The 20,906-nt window shown below is 51.0% G+C and overlaps 2 protein-coding genes across 2 annotated transcripts in view; both read right to left on the reverse strand.

Moving 5' to 3' along the window:
• The window catches only part of USF1 (upstream transcription factor 1), a 5,695-nt gene extending 5,529 nt beyond the window's left edge, over window positions 1-166 (reverse strand). Inside the window, exon 1 of the mRNA XM_004716520.2 lies at window positions 62-166. The gene's annotated coding sequence lies outside the window, so the exon portion shown is untranslated. The remainder of the gene's footprint in view (window positions 1-61) is intronic.
• Window positions 167-1,100: 934 nt separating this feature from the next.
• ARHGAP30 (Rho GTPase activating protein 30) lies at window positions 1,101-20,836 on the reverse strand. Its single transcript, XM_045298440.1, has 12 exons — window positions 20,676-20,836; window positions 12,747-12,849; window positions 9,008-9,152; window positions 8,046-8,128; window positions 7,729-7,836; window positions 7,038-7,165; window positions 6,161-6,332; window positions 5,976-6,079; window positions 5,815-5,892; window positions 4,882-5,280; window positions 3,592-3,848; window positions 1,101-3,503 (listed from the first exon to the last, which is right to left on the reverse strand). The coding sequence occupies exons 1-12, from the start codon at window positions 20,770-20,772 to the stop codon at window positions 1,776-1,778; spliced, it is 3,402 nt and encodes a 1,133-aa protein (XP_045154375.1). The 5' UTR covers window positions 20,773-20,836; the 3' UTR covers window positions 1,101-1,775.
• Between the last annotated feature and the right edge of the window lie 70 nt (window positions 20,837-20,906).

Genomic DNA, 20,906 nt, shown 5'->3' on the forward strand with positions numbered 1-20,906 from the left:
AAGCCAGATGGCGGCTGCCCTGCGGGGCCACCCACCCGTCCCTGCCAGGCCCTGCACTCACCCTGCCAGGCGGCCTCACCCCCTGCGCTCCCCCGACCGTGTTCTGGCCCCTCCGGACCCGGGCAGCTCCATGGGCAGCTGCTCATGCGCACTGGCGGCCCGCGGCCATGTTGGTGAGGGGCGGAAGTGCCGCTCCCGCCCCGCCCCGCTCCCTCACCGCCCGGGTCTCCCCACTTCCGGAAGACTCCACTGACGGGTAGGAAGGTGTTCGAGGTGTTCCTGGGCCGAAAAGATGCCATTTCCTGGGGTCCCACCGGAAGGACGCTGAGGTTGTGACTGCTCTCAGCAAACATGGGGGAAGGAAGACTAGCGTGTACCACCATCATTGTGCTGGGCAGCGCCTTTTCGGTATCCGGGGAAAAAGTGAGGAAGCCAACCTCCGCCTCGGAGGAACGGCCGGCCGGGACGCCATCTTGGATTAGGGCATGGAGTTGAAGCGTTACCTATTGCAAGACTAAGATCGCTAACTAGGCATACTCCTTTGTATTGGCGTCAGCTGGCCTTTATGCAAAGGCCCCCTAGGCTTCCAGTTCTGTGAAAGGGATTTTTATTTCCCTCACAACAGGTCAGGATCCTCCACCTGAGTGGATCTGCGCTGTTAGGGTTGTAACGTGAAGGCCTCAGGCTCCGAGGCCAGATAAACCCTTCACTCTTAACATTGCCACTTGCTACCCCTTAGATCTTTGGCAAATCTTATCATTTAATCGAGTCTTCGTTTCCTCATCCATAACATGTAGATCCTAGTATCAGCCTGACAGAACTGTTCATGGATTAATAAACTCGGAGGCATAGATTCAATGTTCACGGTATACCTAGCTCGGTTCCTGGCACAGAATGAGCATTATGCAAATAAGTTTCTCTTCCCCTTTTGCCTGACCGCTGTGAACTCAGCTCTAGTTTCTAGCCACAGGTCTCCATGACAACATCTGAGGAAGAACACCCAAAGGACAACAACAGAAAAACAAAAGTTTGGCCAAACCTATGAAGAGACAATACTGAACCACCCATGACACGAATAAGAATAATCAGACTACACACTCTTTACATGTAAAAATACAACTTTTATTCTGAGATATCTCCCCTTCCTGAAGCAGAATTTCTGGCTCAGTCAGTCTGGAAAAGCAGGCCTACAGCCTGAATGGCCCCATTCCCCTTTCCTAAAACTGGAGGAAATTAATCCAAAGGGAAAGGGAGAGCTCAGAGAGAACTGTAGGGGACCCTTTAAGGTGACAAGAGACAGATGGCCGAGTGGAAAGAGGGTCAGACCTCCCAACAAACACAAGCCTTTGGAGAACTTCCGCCTTCATCCCAGACGGCCACGAAGGATTCAAGGGCCCCAGAACAGAACAGTGGTGGGAATACAGAAGTGGCTGTGTGTGGTAAGCCCTGACTTGGTCTTGTCCTCCCCACTTCACCTTAGGCTTCCCTGAAGGTTCACAGCCTCAGAGAAGAGCAGGAACTTGGCTGGAATTCCCCCTCTGCTTTTTTCACTTTGAAAACCCTCAAGTTTTCTGCCTACCCATGTTCCTTTTAACCAGTAACCACTCCTTGGGAACAGGATCTCGGCAACTTTCTTAGGAATCTCATACTGGCTAAGTGCTTTCTGTTTCAGACAAGCTCAAGTAAACAAGCCAACCTGTGGCCTCCCCCAGGTCAAAAAGAGAAGCAGAAGGCCAAAGGCGGTAGAATTAGCCCCTACAGCTGACCATGGGGCCCTAAAGATTCAAAACAGCTGACTGGTCCCCTTTGCAGAATGTTCTGGCCCCAATCGGTTCCTCACGTTTCCCTTGGTTAGCCTGTGTTTCAAAGGCATATGATCGGCGCTGGGGGTGCATAAGGGGGTCAAGGGGCTGAACTTCTTTGGGGGGCAGACTAAGCCGACTCCGGGGTCCAGATCCATCTGTACCTTCAGATGGGCACTCCAGGCAGCTAAGTGGCCGAAGAGAATGGGCAGGGGTCAAGCTACAGGGAGGAGTGGTTCTGGGGTTGAAACTGTAATCCCCACCTCCAGTACAGGTCTGGGTCCGCCGAACTCCCTGAGCCTCAGTCCTCTGACGTTCCCGGGCCAGGGCCACAGCAGCATCAAAGGAAAGACTGCCCCCATTCCTCCAGGAGGAGCGGGAGGCTCGGGACCCCCAAGCCCTCTCCCCAGGAGTCCCATCAAGCCGGCCAGGCCTAGGACATGGATTTGCAGGTGCCACATGGATCTTGCTACACAGTGGACTGGGCACCTTGGCAAACTGTGGTTTGGGGGGTACCACGGGCACCGAGCGGACCTGTTGGACCTGAACCAGGGTGGAAGCCAGGCGCATACCCACACTGCCCACTAAGCCAGGGGGACAGGGACACAGGTCGCAGCCCTCTGGGCTCAACTGCCCCTCAGGCGCCATCTCCTCTGGCCTGGGTGGCTGTAGGCTTGCAGGTTCCCCGTCAGCAGACTGGGCATTGTCCCCTTTGATACTGTTAACCTCCAGGGACTCTTCACCTGACCCTTCAGAGAGGGAGCTCTCTCCGAAGCTGTCGCCGCTGGCCTTTGGGTCGCCTTCAGTCTCTCCGTCCCCACACTCCCGTTCCTTGCTGGCCGCCCCTGCATCTCCTCTAGCTGCTGCTGCTGTGACTCTGTTGGCATCACCATCTCCGTGGTCTTCTCTTGCCTCCTGACCCCCAGCTCCCCTCTGTCCTTTACCATCATCTTCTCCACTTCCCTCAGCCTCGTGTTTATTTATCATTTCCCAGCTCTCCTCAGCCACTTGGGGTTCCTGGACCCCAGACTCTGGGTCCTTCCCAGTTTCTCCCTGGGTCTCCTCTCCTCCCACAGCCTCCTCCTCTTTCTCCAGCTCTCTTTGCCCCTCTTCATCTTGACCCTGCTCTCCTGCTTCCTCCACACCCATAGCCGCCTCCTCCATATGCCCCGCTTCATGGCGATGTTTGGGCTTCTCCTCCATGGCCTCTCTTTCTGCCTCACTCCCTTCACTCAAACTGACTGTCGTGTCTTGGCCTTCCTCAGCTCCTACCTCGGTCTCGCCCAACTCTTTGCCTTCCTCAGCTGCTACCGCTGTCTCACCAGACTCTCCGGGCTCTACCTCCCTCTCTGGACTCCCCTCAGCCTCTTCCCTGAGGTCCAAGCTACCGATGGGTTCAGCCACCTTGTCATCTCCAACTTCCCAGCCTGTCTGCTCTCCTGCCGCCTGCCCTGAAACCTGCTGTCCACACCGTGCCGCCTCTTCCTCCAGAGTCCCGAGACCGCCCCAGGTTGGGGGGGTGGGCTCCAGCAGGGGACTTAGGTCATCATAGGCACTCAGGAAGACTTCCTCCCCACTTTCCTCCTCAGCTTCAGGCCGGGAGCCCGCAAAGTCCAGGGAGCAGCAGCTGGGCGCCAGGACAAACTGCGCCTCTTCCAGGGAAAGGTCATCCAAGGGAGGCTCCACGGAGAACTCCTCCACCTGCAGGCACAGCGTCTGGCTCAGGACCAGGGGCTCTGTTCGCCCTCAGACCCCACCCCACGTCCACCCCTCGGTGACTCCTCCTTACCTGAGGCCCAGCTCCCAGGAGCGCCTCCAGATAGCTCATTCCAGGGTCATCCTCCCCAGGAGAGAAAGCCGCTGCTGCCTTGGCCACCTCTCCCTCCTCGGCCCCGACCCACTCAGGCTCCGAGCTGCTTGAGTCCTCTAGGAAGGAGAAGGAATCTTGCACCTCCTGGGACAGACAGTCCTCCAGGGCGGGGGCCCCGTCCGCTGGGCCGGAGTCAGCCAAGGGACTTGGGCCTGGACTTGCTTCCGACTTCTCATCTGTTGAGGGAGAGGTAGTCCCAGAATTCCAAAAGTCCAGGCCAGCCCTGACCCTTTCCAAGGTGGGGTCTTCCTAGCATGGAAGACTCTGGGCCCAGTGGTCTCAGCATACAGTGAGTCTGTCTGACTGATCCTCTCGGATCACTCTCCTTTACCTGGCTTATGGCTGCTTTTACTAAGCTCCTCCTCATAGGGCATTAGCCTATCTTCCCCGACACGTAACCCTATTGTGTAGGAACCTTGGCGGTGCATGGTGAGGAGTTAGGCTGCAATCCGCTTGGTCGGCGGTTCAAAGCCACCAGCAACTCCTTGGGAGAAAGATGGGGCTTTCTACTCCGTGAACAGTTACAGTCACAGCCTTGTAAAGCCACAGGGGGTCATTATGAGTCAGCGTTGACTTGATGGCAGTGAGAGTCGTAGGATAGTCTCCCTATTTTACGTAAGAGAAGATGATGGTGGCCCAAAGATATTAAACAATTCAAGGCCACACACCAATAAAGGGCAAAGCCAAAACTTGAGCCCAAATCGACTTCACTTTGTAGCCCACACCCTTACCCACTGTACTGTGCAGCTTTAGCCCTTCTCGTCAGTCCTATTTTAGGGGCTGGAGTCAGAGCCAAGATCAGATCCCAGCTCTGCCACTTCCTATCTATTTTAATAACAAACTGCTCAACCCCAGTCTTAGGTTCCGCCGGTAACAGACAAAGAACAGTACAGTATGGCTGTACGATATGAGAAATCTAAATGAACTAATGACTCTGAAGCGTTTCCCAGAGCATTTGGCACGTCATAAGCCCTGGATAAATATTAGATGTGATTATTCATTCTTTTATCCATTGTATATTCCCACACCGATAGTAGTAATTCCTGTCTGTGTGCTGACACGGAGCCCTGTTTTTGGATGCACCAGTGATCAGTGATCTGATCCGAAGGCCTAAGGCCTCTGACCTTCTCGGGCAAGAACCCAGCATCAGAGCTTCAGCCTAGTGCTCCAGTCCCCTTCCCTACTTCGGAGAAGTCCCTGGGTCCTCACCTGGGGGGCCAGGCCCGGGCCCAGGCCCAGGGCCCAAGGCAACACTTGGCCGGGGCTGTAGGGCAGGGCACTCAAGGCCACGAGTGAGCCTGGCCAAGGAGACGTTGGAGATGATGTTTGGGGGCACATTGAGGATAGAAGTGATGTGTAATGGGAGGTTGACATTGTAGGGGTCTGAGATGTGGACCCCGGCACAGCGCTCTGCCCGGCTGGTGCCACCAGCCCGGGCTGCTGACCGCCCAACTCGAGGGGTGCCTGGCTCAGAGTTCGTGCCACCCAGCGCCTCTGTCTCCAGCTCCTGCTCGCCCTCTGCTGCCGCCTCCACAGAATCGTTCTCCAGGCTCTCGGGCAGTAGTGGGCTAGGTCGGGGACAGCTGGTTCCTATCAATGGCTCTGCTTCTGTGGAGAGGAAAAAGCAACAGCCTCAGCGGCCAGGGAGGCTCTAGATCTAGAAAATACCCCTGGTTACACCAGGCCCAACTTCCCTCTGTCTTTCCTGCAGACTCGCCAGCCAGCCAACAGGACACCATGTACCCCGCCTGCCCATACCTCGAAAACCCCTTCTCCTTGCTGCAGGTAACAGAAACTGGTCATCGCTGCCACCCATCAACACACACACTGTCCCTTCATCCACAACATACTGTCCGAGTCATCTCTGTGGACGAACACTCATAGGACACACACAGCTAGTGATCTCACCCCCGTTCCCCAGCAGTCAGCGCAGTGGTTGATGTATGTACTATTACACACGCTCACTAAATCCTTCAGAAAGCACTGGACATATGCGCAAATACACACAGCAAGGAGTTCCCGCCTCGATCCTCCCACTCCCACATCCCAGACATGCAGACACACAGATGCACACAGAGCCAGGCCGTTGCTCACACAACCCTCATACACATGCACACAGGTCACCGGGGATGCTCTGCTCACCATCACTAGCCCCTGGCGCAGCACTCAGTGAGTCCATGCTCTTGGCTGGCCGCAGTGTCCCCTTAACAGACTTGTCCTCTGCAAGACAAGGTGTGTGACTAGCGAGCGAGCCAGGGCGGAGCGCACATCGACGAGCTGGGCCCACGTCTCCCCAGACTTACCCCTGTCCTCACCCCCTCGGGGCAGTTTCCGCTTCGTCTCATGGCCAGAGCGACCCAGGTTGAAGATGGATCTCCATTTCCTCACCTTCAGAGACCCCTTCCGCCTGCAGGGAACAGGGGGGTCGTTGGGAAGCGGGGGGAGGGCGGCCAGCGCAGGGGAGGGGGGCCCAGGAAAGGGAGCTTACTTGTGCTCAGCAATCTCAATGATAGTGTGGTAGGGCCGGATCTGCGGGGGGCCATCACCAGCCTGCAAGATGCTAGGCAGGTGGTAGGGCAGGGACCTGGGCATAGAGTCCTCAAGGCTGTTTGATGCCCGGATCCCTGGAAGTGAGCGCCATCCGCCCTCCCCTTCACCACCTAGAGGGAAACAAAGCAATTGGCCAGTGAGGGAGAGGCCAGAGAGGGACCTCGGCCACCTAGTCCAGCATTGCCCTCTCTCCCTCACCAACTTCTAGGCTGGATAAGTACTCAGTGACCACCAGGGACAGCCAGCCCTGCGAGGCCCTCAAGGGGGGGGGGCCAACATGGACAGAGAAGGCCAAGCGATCCCAGGACATTAGCCGAGTGGGCTGGGTGGGAGGATGAGCAGTCACTCTGGACCAGGATGGTGAATGAGACCTCAGGCTCCCCCCTGAACTGAAAGCAGAATCCCACTCACTGCCATCGAGTTGATGCCAACTCCCAGTGACCCTGTAGGACAGGCTAGAACCGCCCCTGTGAATTCCAAGACCACAACTCTTTATGGGAATAAAAAACCTCTTCTTTCTTCTTCACAGCAGCTGGTGGTTTCAAATCACTGGCCTTCCAGTTAGTAGCTTAATACGTAACCACTATGCCACTAGGACTCCTTGAAACTAGAATGGCCGTGCCCAAATCTCGATGGTCCTGTTATCCCTCCAGGGCTCTCATCACATGGTAATAAGGAAAATCTCTTTTCTGTGTCAGGGCTGTTTATATATATCATGGGGGACTGGACTAGTTGATCTTTGAGACCCTCTCTAACTCTGACACAACCCTCCCCAGACAGAAAATGAGAATGTGGCGGGTGGGAAGGACACTGACCAGAGAGGGCAGCGCCCCCGAAGAGCTGGTCCACATGTGTGAGGATGAATTCGACAACGATGGACTGCACACGCACCTCCATGAAGGCTGCTGTTCCGTTGAAGCCCGAGGCCTCTATGTCCTTAGACCTGCGCATATGGAGTGACTCTTCTTCTGCCCCATCGCACACCACCATCCTAAGGTTCCCTGAAAATGCCTATATCTTTTCCCTTGGATGCCCTTGCCCCCATCTCCACCTCTTTAATCAAATACAGGCTTCAAATCAGAATGCCACTTCTTCCAGGAAGCCTCCTAGTACACACTCCTCCAGATTGGCCTCTGCTTCCTCGCACAGCCAAGGCACCTTGTTTATAATGAATCACAGGGCTTCTTATTGCTTGTCCCAGTGAACTGCAGGACGTTGACTCAGTGGACACTTTGCCACCACTTGTCATGTTCTAGTCCCTGAGCTCAGGGGCAGTGCCAGTGTGATGGCAAGCACAAGGACCAAGAGAAGGGGCTCAATGTGGCTATGGTAAGCCACATCCCACTTGTCACAGGCCTGGACCTTCCTGTTTCTCAGTGGGCTCTTTGAAACTCCACAGCCCTCTCCGAGTGTGTCCACAGAGCCACACTCATCCTGGGCCAGCCTCCCACAGCTGGTCTCTCCCAGGATCGCCCCCCCTCCCCACATGCTCATTGGTGCTCCCACCTGAGAAGATTAGGGGCCCACACAATGGCCAGGTTGCGGGCATGCATGTTGGTCTCAGTGCGGAACGAGGCCATGTGCACCAAGTGCCGCATAAGGAACTCCAGGGTCCTGCAAGAAGGAGACATTTAACAAGCAGGGTAGCTATGAAGTCAGAACTGACTTCACAGCAGTGCGTTTGGTTTGATTTGTCAAGACAGGGACTTAGGGACTGGGAAAGGAGGGACGATCAAGGGTCCAGGTGGAAAGAGCACCTGAGCTGTGTAGAGAGCACCAGGACACACACCCCCACCAGGTGGGCATGGTGGAGCCCCACACACCTGTAGTTTGGCACAGGGAGCTCTCGAAGCACCTCTAGGATCTTGACCAAGCGCTCAGGCTCCATCTGCACTGCCACAGCCTCCTGCTTATGGGTAGGGTACAAGAAATAGGAGTCAATGATCTAGCAATGCCCTTGCTCACGCCCCCGAGTACCAAGCCAAACTCTCAGAAACAATCTGTGTTGCACCTTGTACAGATCTCTGGAGACAGATTGGCACAGTTGAGAAGGCTCAGGACCCAGAGTCCTCAAGAAAGACCTATGGTTGGTCCTTGGATAGGCCACTTAATAGCCATGTGACCTTGGGCAACTCACAGCTGCTCTGTATGCCTTAGTACTCATCAGGAAAGTTCCCGTGCTGAAATACAGCCGTGCATTTCTCCTTGAGGGTGCTCAGAGACTACAGAGCTATGTCTAGTTGTCCAGGGAGGCCTACACCTACCTAACCCAGTCTTCAAGGTCTCTTTGTGTAGTTGTGCTTTAAAAAAATCAAAAGCAACTTACTATAAAAGTGTTACTCAATTCAGAATAACATTTTTTTGTCATGTGTTGTCTCTTTCAAGTTACATTTGCCAAATAATCACAACTAATTGAGGGATGGCCTTGGAAAAGCTGTGACTCCTCTCAAGTGTTCTCACTCTCTTAAATGCCATGCTAGGTGATTTCTAAGAAACTTCTAGCTTTGCCCATCTGCCTTTCTCTCCCCGGGTCCCACCATTTCCATGTCCATGACTGGTCTGCTGGCCTTGGCAGAGGGAGAAGTGAGAGAGGAGGGGCAAGGGGGGAGGCAGGAGGAGCAAGGCAAGGAGATTGGGCTGAGGGTGTCTTCCCTCAGTAAGGCTTTCTTGTGGTCTCTGTCTCTGAGAAGCACGGAGACTCCTGCTGGCCTCTGATATACCTGCAGTCTCAAAAGCAGAACAGCACCTGAACCCCTTCTCCCACCTCCCCTGCCTGTCAACTCACAGCAAACTTGTCATAGAGCCGGTATGTGAGCAGGGGGTCCGGCAGTTCTCTGAAATAGGCCTTGCACAGGGAGGAGACGCAGTGAATGTCCTGGAGGTAAACATCCCGGCGCAGGTCTGGCTTCGGCTCTGCCTCGAACTCCTGCCTGGGGAGGGCAGAGTGGTCAGGAGTGGTAGGGGTTGGGGGAGATGTGGGAAGAGGTGGGAGCTGCAGAGCTGGGCTACAGGCTGGATTGTAGAGCAGCATGCTTGGGACTTGACGAAGAATGTCTGGGGTATGTATGTCCCAGGAGGCCGATCTAAGACATTGTAGATGTAGACCTGGGTGGGGCGTGCAGATGGGTAAGAGCATGAGTGACAGGTGTGTGCATGAACAGGGGGATGTGTCAGGGGGATGAGCTCTGGATGTGATGAGGTTATATTGGAGGCTGCAGATGGGGGGGATGGGCATCAGGAGGTGTTTCTGGTATGTGCAAAGATGGGTGGGTATAACAGAAGAAAATAGGGGTAATTCTTCATAAGTTTGAATTAGTCAACACTTTCTTAGCAAATTGCACACAACCAAAGGGAAAAAAAGCAATAAGTTGGATTTCGTCAAAATGCAAAACTTTTGCTTGTCAAAGGACATTATCAAGAAAGCATAAAGACAACTCACTGAATGGGAGAAAATACTTGCAAATCATCTATCCGATAAGGATCAAGCATGAGGAATATATAAAGATCTCTCAACAATAAAAAGACAGACACCCAGTTAGAAAGTGAGGCAAGCATTTGAACAGATATTTCTTCAGAAGCTAAACAAATGACCAATTAACATAAAAAAGATACTGAACACCATTCGTCGTTAGGAAAATTAGAATTAAACCCACCATGAAAGACTCCTCACGGGGGAGAGACCACCCTTATGGGGTGTTTAATGGGATATTGTTAGTACTGATTTCATGTGTTGAGATAGACTGTACAACTGCACAGACTGTGTGTCTCTTTAAACGCCTGAATAGAGAGAGAAACTCCGTCTTAAAAACCCTCTAGATCCCTTACCCCTCAGATGTAAGCATGGTCTGAAGGGCTACAGAAGAAAAGTAACCGTATAAAGAAGGAGAAGAAGAAATAATGACTTGTGCACCCTCGTCCCCAAAGGAACATCCAAGCTTTTCAACACCTTAAGAGGTTTTGTGCAGCAGATTTACCCAATACAATGTATCACTTGATCGCTTGACTGCTCAGTAATATGCCTGAAGTGAAATGAGTATTACTTCCTTTATAACTGAATTCCCCTCTAACAAAAACATTTGAACGTGTTGCTTAGAGAGAGAGAAAAATAAAAGGGATCTGCAGAGATTCTATTCCAGTCTTTCTTTGGAGCTATGTCTACAGTTTTTAGTGCATTGTGTTTCTCTACGTAATGACTCCATTTTCACATTGCATGCAGTATGTTTGTGAAGAATGCAAGTATTCACTCTTCAGTGACTAGTGTCAAATAAAATGTAAATACAAGCTTCTTTAAATGCAAAAAAAAAAAGACTCCTTCACCTGCACTGAGATGGCGGTACTCACAGACAGATAACAAGCGTCGGTGAGGAGGCAGAGAGGAAGAGAGCCCTCCCACATTGCTGGTGAGCTTCTGAAATGGTGTGGCCACTTGGAAGACAGTTTGGCAATGCCTCAAAAAGTTAAATTTAGAATTACCATCTGACCCACCAATGTCACTGGTAGGTATAGACCCCAAAGAACTAAAAATAGCAGCAGTATTCATAACACAAAAGAAGTGCTATCAACTCAAATGTCCATCAACGAATGGACTCCCCACCTCCCCCAAATGTGGTATATCCATACAATGGAATAGTATTTGATCACAAAATAGTTATGTACTGGCCTGTGAACTGAAGGACTCAGGCTACAGCAGGAGGAACAAGCATGTCGCTAAGTGAAAGAAGTTAGCAGAGATGGTATGATGCTGTAGGAAGCTGAGGGCCTGGAACAAAGTGTACACGGCCTGCTCCCAGCACTCGTGCGCACAGCGTGGCACGCCATCGCTGCGTGAGGAATGCTTCCACGGTCCGAGATCAAGCACCTCAGGACACGATAGCCCAGGTCGACGTGTGCTCCCCATAAATGCATAGACCAGCGGTTCTCAACCTGTGGGTCGCAACCCCTTTGGGGGTCGAACAACCCTTTCACAGGGGTCGCCCAATTCATCCCAGCAGCACAATGACAGTGATGAAGTAGCGACGAAAATAATGTGATGGTTGGGGGGTCACCACCACATGAGGCACTGTATGAAAGGGTCACGGCATGAGGAAGGTTGGGAACCACTGGTCTAGACAAAGTTGTTTTCTACAGATGATTGACTCCTCACGTCCAAAGATGCCTATCGTCTTAAAGAATGTTTGCTCCTCCTGTCTCTTGTATGCCTGGTGCTCCCTCTGAAGTATTCCCTCGGAATGCTTGGAATAACCAAGACTAGTCCACTGGGCATGCGCCCTCTTTCCTGTCTTCTTTTTTTTTTTTTTTCCTGTCTTCTTTAATGGTGCACGCCGCTCCTTGGGGCTGGACCCCACCATGATACTATATTGATTTATTTATATTTCGCCACTTGATCTTTTTTTTTTTTTGAAGAGCTAGAGTTTATTTTAGACTGTTGGTTTGTATTAAATTTGTGTGTGCCTGTGTGTGTGTGTGTGTGTGTGTGTGTGTGTGTACGCGCATGTGTGCATGCTGTGAAGTCTGTCACTCTAAGCGTCTCTACTGTGATGCGGACATTCCCAGATGACAGACGGTCTTCTGTTGTCGGGACCCAGGCTGGATGTGATGACGCCACGTGGGCAGAGCTCGGCCGGCAGGGTGTGCCGAACTTGATCATTTTTATTAGATTGTATAACCTGCTTACATTTAATTGTATCAATATGGTCAGATTTGGTCTGGCATTTTACATTTTGTGTTTTCTGTGCCTTATGACATTTCTGAGGAGCTCTGATGGGGTCAGAGTTATGTGCTGGGCTGTGAACTGAAAGGTCGGAAGTTTGAATCTGCCAGCAGCAGCTCCTCAGGAGAAAATCAGAGCTTTCTTTCTTACCTTCTGTTTTTTTAAAAAAACAGTTTGATTGGTACATAATTTACATATCGTACAATTCAATAGTTCAATCATTCAATCATATCAATGAGAATTATAATCATTACCATATCATTTTACAATCCCCCCCATGGTTATACCACCTTTAAAATGATTGTGCAATCACAATCAGTTCTAGTGCTCCCTCACCTCCAGCGATACTATATTTATATGAAATGTCCAGAATAGACAAATAGAAACCATGTAGATTCGTAGCCACCAGGAATCAGGTAAGGGGGGAGTGGGGGTGCATCTGCTAAGAATATGGGGTTTCTTTTGGGGGGTTATAAAATATTCTAATATTAGTGGTGATGGTTACACAACCTTGTGAATACTATTGAAACAAATGAATTGTATACTCTATGATGGTGAGTTTTACGGTATGTGAATTATAGCCCACTTTATGAAAAGAAAAGCCAGCTCTGTGTACGTGTGTGCGCATACTGGCTGGCTCTTTCTTTTGCTGAGGAGACAAGCCCTCTTTCTGAAGACAATGCAATGCTGAACACCTATGTTTTCCTTCCCAGTCTCCTTAGCCCTCCTATCTGCTCTCCCTGACAACCCAACCAAGGCCCAATGGTCCCCAGGCCTCCTGGCCTCAGATCCCTTACAGCTCTGCCGGACTCACCGGAGCTTCTGGATGTTGGAGGAGACCCCTGAGAGGCGATAGATCCCATCCACCACTCCATACTCTTCCACAAACTCTGCACAGCTCCGTAGCACCTGAGGCACTGGGGACACAAGTGGGTCAGGAAAGAGAAATCCGGTCTGGGAGGTCAGAGATTGCAGGGTATCTAACAGGTGGGAGCACTGCACAAGCGGATGTTGAGGAGAGTGATGGTGAGGTTCATGGGGAAAAAGTACTTTCAGAAAGATTCTTCCCGATCAGGGCCACCAATCCCTCTAAAACAGTGGTTCTCAGCCTTCCTAATGCCGTGACCCTTTCATACAATTCCTCTTACTGTGGTGACCCCCCCCCCCATAAAATTATTTTTGTTGCTACTCTATAACTGTAATTTTGCTACTATTATGAATCGGGCGAACCCTGTGAAATGGTCCTTCGACCCCTAAAGGGGTCACGACCCACAGGTCGAGAACCCCTGCTCTAAAACAGCTTTGTCCTTTCATGGTCTTGAGAGAATTTGTATAATATTCTACATCGGGTTAAGGAAAATGTCACTTATCTGAATTAAAATGGAACAGGGCTGATGGGGAGGGGGTGGGCATTACAGAGACACCCCATTCCTTTGGTAAGTAAGTTCATGAACACTAGTTCCACCCTTGGAAGGTGCCAAAAATAGAGACAGATCTTCAAATATGTCATCTCAAAAGGAGAAATGTATCTGTGTGCCCAACCCTTGCTGTTTTATATACGAGGGGTACCCTCCCCCCCAAAAAACCCAGAATTTATTTTTACAAAACAACATTATCACCTTCAACGTACTCTCCATTAATACATTTGTCAAATCTGTGATTTCATTCTTGGAAACATTTTCCAAACTCATCTGTTTGGATGGCTGACAGTGCTTCCCTTGTTTTTTCCTTCACCTCTTCTACATCGTCAAATTGCTGTCCTTTCACATCTCTCTTCACTCACAGAAACAAAAAGAAGTCACACAGAGTGAGGTCAGGTGAGTAAAGCATGGAGCCAGAGAGGCATGCTGTTTTTTGCCAAAACTGGTGCAGTGAGATGGCTGCGTGAGCAAGTGCCTTGTCATGGTGGCAAAACCAGCCCACCGTCTGTCACAAATCAGGTCTTTTTTGTCGCACACTGTTACACAATCTTTACAGAACCTCTAAATAGAAAACTTGATCAACAGTCTGACCTGGTGGTACCAACTCCAAATGTGCCATCCCCCTCACATTAAAAAAATAAACAACAAAAAACAAATGTACATCATCTTGGTTTTCATTTCACTTGAGGAGCTCTTTTAGGGCGAGGTGACGATGGTGTCTTTGACTGCCTTGACTAATGTTTGCTTTCGGGGTCATAAGAATAGTGCCATAACTCCTCACCAATAATGACCTTAGGAAAAAAAATCTGGGTTGCTTTTGAGCTTTGCTTTCAAAGAACAGCATGTTTCCACTGGATGCTTTTTTTCCTGGTCAGTCAGAACCCAAAGCACAGATTTCCAGTGACCCTTTGCATTCCCAAATCTTCTGTTAAAATTTGCTGAACTGAGCTCCAAGATAGTCCAGATAACTTCTACATCTCTTCAATGGTCCATCAATGGTTCAATGGTCTTCAAGCACAAGCGCGCACATTTTGTCAACATTTTCATCAGGAAGTTGATGGATGTTCAGAACAAGGTTTGTCATCAATCAACATTTCACCTTTTTTGAAACAAGAAAACCACTCATACGCATGAGGTTCTTCCCATAGCATTGTCCTTGTAAGCTCTCTTCAACATCACAGCAGCTTCTGAAGCATTTTTCCTAAGCAGGTGTGGGAAACAGAAGGATTTCTCCCAAGTTGTCTCCCCCAAATATATGCCAGACTTAGCTGCTTGAGAATGACTATACACTTGGAGGTCATCAGGAGGAGATTAGGGGTCATTGTCCCTAAGCTATCAGCCATCTGGAGCAAGCAGACACCACTGTTTATCCCACAAGTAGGGCCCACTCCCTTCTGATAAGGATAGTAGTTGTCTGTTTCCTTGTAGGAGACCCCAGAGAGGTCAAAACCGCCCAAGGATGACCAACGTTAGGCTGCCATCATGAATCTAGGGTCCGCCCATCTTGTCACAGGTATACCCCTAGACCTTCCCATTCCTATGGGCACACCCCTAGCTCATCCCCTTCCTGTCACGCTTATGCCTATCATAGATCCCCTTCCTGCAATGTGTATGCCTAATGTACTGCCCCTTGCTGTGACGTGTGATTCTATAATCATGTCCCCCTAAAGGGATATAATGATTGGTTGGCAATAAAGTAGAGGCTCTCAGCGGAGCCCGGGAAGCTCTCCCTGGTCCTGGCTCCCCCGGGCCCTTTCTGGCTCTCAGGCCAGGGGAGCGCTCCCCAGTTCCAGGTCCCCGAGGCTGCTCCTGCTCTCTTGGCCGGGTTCCCCCCACGAGGACCACCAAGCGGGGCTGAGGTGAGCAATGCTACTATGAATTGTGTCTGACTCCATTTATTCCAATCTCTTCTCTATCTCTCATGCTCTCTATGACTTTACTATAATCTTTACTTATCGCTGTACAATTGCGCCTACCGGACCTGTGATGATTTGTGGGGGACCCCCTTCCCCTTATCCCCACAAGCAGGAAACAAAATTTCACAGCCACATGCTGTTCTCTAAATTAGCCATCACAAAAATCAAGGTTAAGTGAAATTTCTTTTAAGAAAAATTTCACTGTGACCAGAGAGAACTTTCCCAGGTGACACCACTGGATGTACTAACTCAAAGCAAGTTGCCCGATGCGCACCTGTTGGGGAAAATGCATACTATGAAAGCTCTGCTCAGTGGAGCTTTGTCCAGTTGTTGTTTCTTTGTTTGGTTTTGGTTTTGGGGGGTACCCCCTTGCATGTTCTGCCACTTAGTTCTGAAAATTAGGTATTCTACTCCCTATTTTACAAATAAAAAAACTGAGGGTCAAAGAAATAATATCTCCCTAGCACCACCCAGCTAGAACCAGGATTAAAATTCAAGAGTCCAACAAGCTTTATTGTGTCCTCAGATGATGGTCCTCTCTCTCTCTGTTAATAGACTATCATATCCTTAATGACAAGATCTAAGTATGAACCATCTTGGTATTGCTCATTTTATCTGATATGGTGTCTCATACATGTACCACAAAAACAAACTAGTTGTCATTCACTCCATTCTGATTCATGGTGACCCCTATGTGTTCCAGAGAAGAATTGTGTTCTGTTGCCAAGGGCAGGTGAACCAATAAGCAAGGTAAGCACACAGAGCCCTATTGGCGTTATTGGGTAACCATGGGACTGCTAACCACAGGTGGGCGGTTAGAACCTATCAGTCACTCCGTGGGACAAAGATGAGGCTGTCTGCCTCAGAAATCCTACATGAGGTCACTAGGAGTCAGACTGGACTCAATGGCAGGGGGTTTAAGGTAATCTTGGGCCTATTCATGCTTACCCACTAATCCGTAGTGAACAATTTTGCATGGGTTTCACCACATCCAAGATGTGGTTAAAACATGTGAAAAACTGTTCGCTACAGATTGGTAAGGGAGCACAGGTAGGCCTGCACTTACCCCGCGTGCAGTCAGGGTTTGTAAATTTGAAAAAAGGCTTAGCTTCTATAGGAAGATGCTGTGGGGGCTGGGAGAGCGATAGATGCCAGCCATTCCTAGAAGAATCTCTGATGTGATGGGAGAAAAACATCGTGAAAGTATTCACTACAGATTAGTAAATAAGCACAAGTAGACCTAGCCTTCCCTTGCTTGTGCATAATGTGACGCTGATAACAGACACTGACTGTAGGGTCCTCAATAGCCACAGCTGTCAAGTCACCGTGAGTCAGATTTGAACAGCACACAGTGAAGTCACCAGGCAGTCTTTAGTCCAAGGCACCTCTAGGTGGATTCCAACTGCCCACTGATTGGTTAAAGGAACCCTGGTGGTGCTGGGAGGTAGGCATTGGGCTGCCAACACTAAGCTCACACTACCCACTACTTCATGGACGAAAGTTGAGGCTGTCTGCTCCCATAAAGATTTAGTCTGAGAAACCTCATCTTTACGGTTGCTATGAGCTAGGATCATCTGATGGTAGTGGGTTGGGTTGTAGGGACTCCTCTCAGACACGGTATTGTTGGTGATGCCTTCAAGTTGTTTTACCATCAACCCAACATGAAAGAGAAGCGCTGGCCCACAGGCTTTTCTTGGTTATAACCTCTCCAAAAGCAGAATGCAAGTCTTTCTCCTGCAGCGCCTCTGGGTGACATCTGTTAGCAGCCACGCACTTAACCAAGTGCACTCCAGGGCTCCCTTCCAGACATGTCAGCCCTCAACAGCTGTGTGTCAAATCCAGTCTCCACAGGGCCATGCAATATCTTTCCAAAGCATGTTCCTTGCTACACACTCTGCCCCCACCCTCACTCTAACTCACACCGCTGACCTTACAGACAAAATACAAATTTCTCGGTATATATCAGCTCCTTCAAAAACTAGGTCCAGTCACCATTCCACCCTCAGCTCCAACCAAGTTCCTTTACAAAGCCTATGATTCAGCCTTTTGCTAATCCATGAATAAGCCTGGATGTCATCACTCGTGTTATTCTCTTGTCAGGAACACCTTCTCCTCTGTCCTGGTGAACTCCTATGCAGTCCTCAAAACACGTTTCAAACTTTTTACTCATATCCGCATTACAGCACTCATTGCACTTTGCTATGGTTCGTTTATTTTCTATATCTACCTTCTGACAAATAGTAACCTCCTCCCCAGGAGTTACCAGTGTTGAAATAGAGCGGGTGCTGTATACATATTTGTTGACTCAATAAATGAATCAATCAATTATGACAATCAGTGGCATCCCTCAGGGACTTAGGAAAATCTTGCCTAAGACCAAGAACACTGGGTCCTATTAACAGGAATCCACCAGAGGCGTTCCTTTCAGGTTTCAGTGTTGGAAAAAAAGCTTTTTCTCCTGCGCCACTTTTCCCCCTCCTCTCTTTTTGTCCCCCTTTTGTGGGCCTTCTGAAATTTGTACCTCTTTACTTTAACCACTAGGCATCTCAGAACCCCTTCCAGGGACCATCTAAAGCCACCTGCTATGCATTTCTGGGTGCTGATCTTACTTTTGTTTTTCCTTCAACCCCATTCTTTCAGTCATTTGTTCTATCTCTTGCAACGTTCGGGGTTTTGAAAGTTATCCCAAGCTCTCTGAGGAATAAAGTGAGGTAGAAATGCATAACATGGAATGAAAGACATGATCAATAATCTGTCAAGCACGGACTTTAAGCCTTCCAGTATGCCCTGGTTTCCAGCCCCTTTGCCCTCCTGCATACCAGGGCAGGATGAGAATGAGTCAAGCCAGACCCTAGGGTGTCAAACTTAAGGAAGCACTCACTCTCAAGGTTGACCCAGTACTAGCTGTGCACTTGTGTGATCTTGAGAGTAAGTGCTTCCTTAAGAATGAGGCATGAGAGCCCACCATCACAGTCCCCCCACCCCCCATTTTCCTGACCAGGAGATAAGGAGTTCCTCTAGGCACCTCTCTGACCTCCCACTAGCCCTGGTCCTGCAGAACAACATCTCGTCAAGACCAGCTCCTATTTGACAGAGTCCTCCAAACTTGAGTCCCCAGCACTGGATGCAGAGATGGGGTGCATGACTTCTGGGTGCTAAAGCTAACCCACCTCCTCTGGAGGCTGTAGTACTCTTAGGTTGACTCATAAAGAGCCTACTGTCACCTAAAACCCCCGGGTACTTTTCCCAGGAATGGCAACCAAAGTAGGTCTTCCCCCACCCTGTGCTTCTCTGCTGATTGTGCATCTCCAGAGAAGGCCTTTAAAGGAGGCATTCAAGACCTACAGACTCAGAACCATAGAGGAAATGGGTCAACGAGATGGAGGAAGAGAAACAGGGGTCAGAGAGATGGGGGGAGTCCGGGTGAGAGAGATCAGAGAGATACAACAACGATAAAAGTTAGAGACAGGGTTGGGGTGATGGAGCCAAAGCTCTAGAGACATCAAGGGAGGGCCCCCTCACTCCAACCTCCGAGCTTAGGGACCTGGAAAGTCAGACATTGGAACAAGAGATCCCAAGTAGAAGGATTAAGAGCAGAAAGAACTCAGGACATACAGGGTTTAGGGGAGGAAGAGACCTGGGGCTGAGGATGGAAATCAATAGGCAGGCAGGATAAATTAGCCAGAAACACATGTTCCTGCTGGCTGGTCTTTTATTTTCTTGCTGGGTCTTGAGTTTAACAAGAAAAGCCGTCACCAATTTCTGTCTGTTTCCCTACTTTGCAGCTTTGTGTGCCAGGAGGGGGTGAAGGATAAGCAGGAGAGGGGTCTGCCACCAGGCTCTGGTCCCCCAGGTGATCCACCCTTGGGCTCAGGCGGGGTTGTGGTGAGGGCAGGGGTACTTCTCTCTCACTGTGGGATTCCTCCAGGGTCAGTCAAGACCAGCAACCTAGGCATCAGTCAAACACCTCTGGAGGGTATGCCCCTCCCCTGCCGGGGATTCAGGTAGGAGCCAGGAGGGTTAAAGGAGTGGGATCTGGCTGAAGGTGGGTTCAGGGTTTCAAGACAGGGCTGAAAGGTGAGTCTGAGGGAAGGGCAGTGCCAGGGGAGGCTTGCAAAGAGTCAGGAGAATGAAACCATGTGGCTCTCGGCCAACAGTCATCATTCACGTAAGAAAGCCCTTCGGAAGGAGGCCTTACACCAGCAACTGAAGTGGGTCCACTCTGCCCCCCTTTCTGGAGAGGGAGGCTCGGAGCAAGGCCACAGATGATACTCTGTCTTGAAGCCTAAGCTTTGCCTTTACCAAAGGCCAATAGGGGTGGGGCCCATTCAGGGGAGGAAAAAAGGGGAAGGAGGTGTCTGGGGAGGCAGGGGCGGGGCAGGGAGCAGGAAATGAGCTGAGAAACGCCACCACCACCACCCCTCCACTGCAGGCACTACAGTCCCAGGGCAGAAGAGGGGACAAAGAGGAAATGACAGATTGGGGTGGGGTGGGGGGCAGGGGGAGTGGGGGGTGGAGGGAAGAATTGTGCCCTTTTCTGGGAGGAGTTCAAAGTGCCAAAAACAAGCTGGGCTGGGCTGGCAGGATACCTGGATTCCATTTCAAATCCACCCAAGAAATGGAAATGTTGAGTGGCTATTCCATGGCCAGGCACAGTGGTGGCCCCTGTGAAGTCACTGGTCCTGCTGGCTTCCTAGCCCCCTCCAAGACCACCAAGGAAGGGAGTTGGGAAAGCTCCCCAGATTGTCCTCATACCCGCCTTTTGTATTCTCCTCCTCCAATCTTCCAACCAGCCTTCCAGCCATCTCTTTACTTCTTGGGATCCCCTTCTCAGCAGCTTCTCCCCTGACCCTCCACTTTGAACCAGAGGCTCCGAGAGCCTGGAGAAGGCGACTCACCCCACCCCAGACCCTCATCTGTGGGCCAGCAAGACTACAGCAGGTCCAGAGCCCACGACAATGTCCCCCGCCACCCCCTACCACCCCGCTGGCCCAGGACCTTTCTTCCAACTATGAAGCCCCGAAGTGCCAGCCTTGGACTCTCCTGTCCCCTTTCATTCAGCTCCAAGGACCAGTCATTGCTCCTCCACCACCCTGTCCCTTCAGCTCCCTCCAGGCTACAGTCTCTGCTCCTAGACACTCCATCCTCTTCCTCTCAATGGGTGCTTGCCATGCGCCACTGGCCCTCAGCCCAGAGTCCCAGGCAGGCAGTTGCTTCATGGAGCCACACGTCCTGCCTTGGAGCTCATCAGCCTCGTGGGGGGTGGGGGTGGGGGTGGGGCTGGACTGCCCCCAGAGGCTTCTACTGGCCCGGGGACTAGATTCAGCCGGCCGGAGGACCTCCATGCCCTCCCCCTCTCCGCCACCCGCCAAGAGCCACTGGCTGGCACTGAGCCGGCCTCCTTACCCTCCTGGCCCGAGTGCTGCAGGTGCTCCTGCAGGTCACATCCGAACACCCGTTCCTTCGAGCTGCCCTTCTTCTTCCCTTTCTGCCGGGCCTTCATGGCCGGAGCCCGGGGCTCTGGCCCCGCCGCCTCTGGCCCCCCAAGCCTTTGCCCTACCAGTCCCCCATGGGATCCCCAGTCGACCTCAGGGCTTGGCCCAGCCCCAGGGGGGCAGGGCTCCCAACTGAGGGGTG

This window comes from Echinops telfairi, unplaced genomic scaffold (genome assembly GCF_000313985.2).
Source record: "Echinops telfairi isolate 266 unplaced genomic scaffold, ASM31398v2 ScPeMD7_7425;HRSCAF=8463, whole genome shotgun sequence".
Classification (NCBI taxonomy): Eukaryota; Metazoa; Chordata; class Mammalia; order Afrosoricida; family Tenrecidae; genus Echinops; species Echinops telfairi.

Coding starts and splice junctions, on each gene's coding strand:
- ARHGAP30 (XM_045298440.1), bottom strand. CDS start 20,772: ATGAAGGCCCGGCAGAAAGGGAAGAAGAAGGGCAGCTCGAAGGAACGG. Junction 5,893..5,975: donor CCGAGGGGGTGAGGACAGGG/GTAAGTCTGGGG, acceptor CTTGTCTTGCAG/AGGACAAGTCTGTTAAGGGG. Junction 3,849..4,881: donor GCCCGGGCCTGGCCCCCCAG/GTGAGGACCCAG, acceptor CTCCCTCAACAG/ATGAGAAGTCGGAAGCAAGT.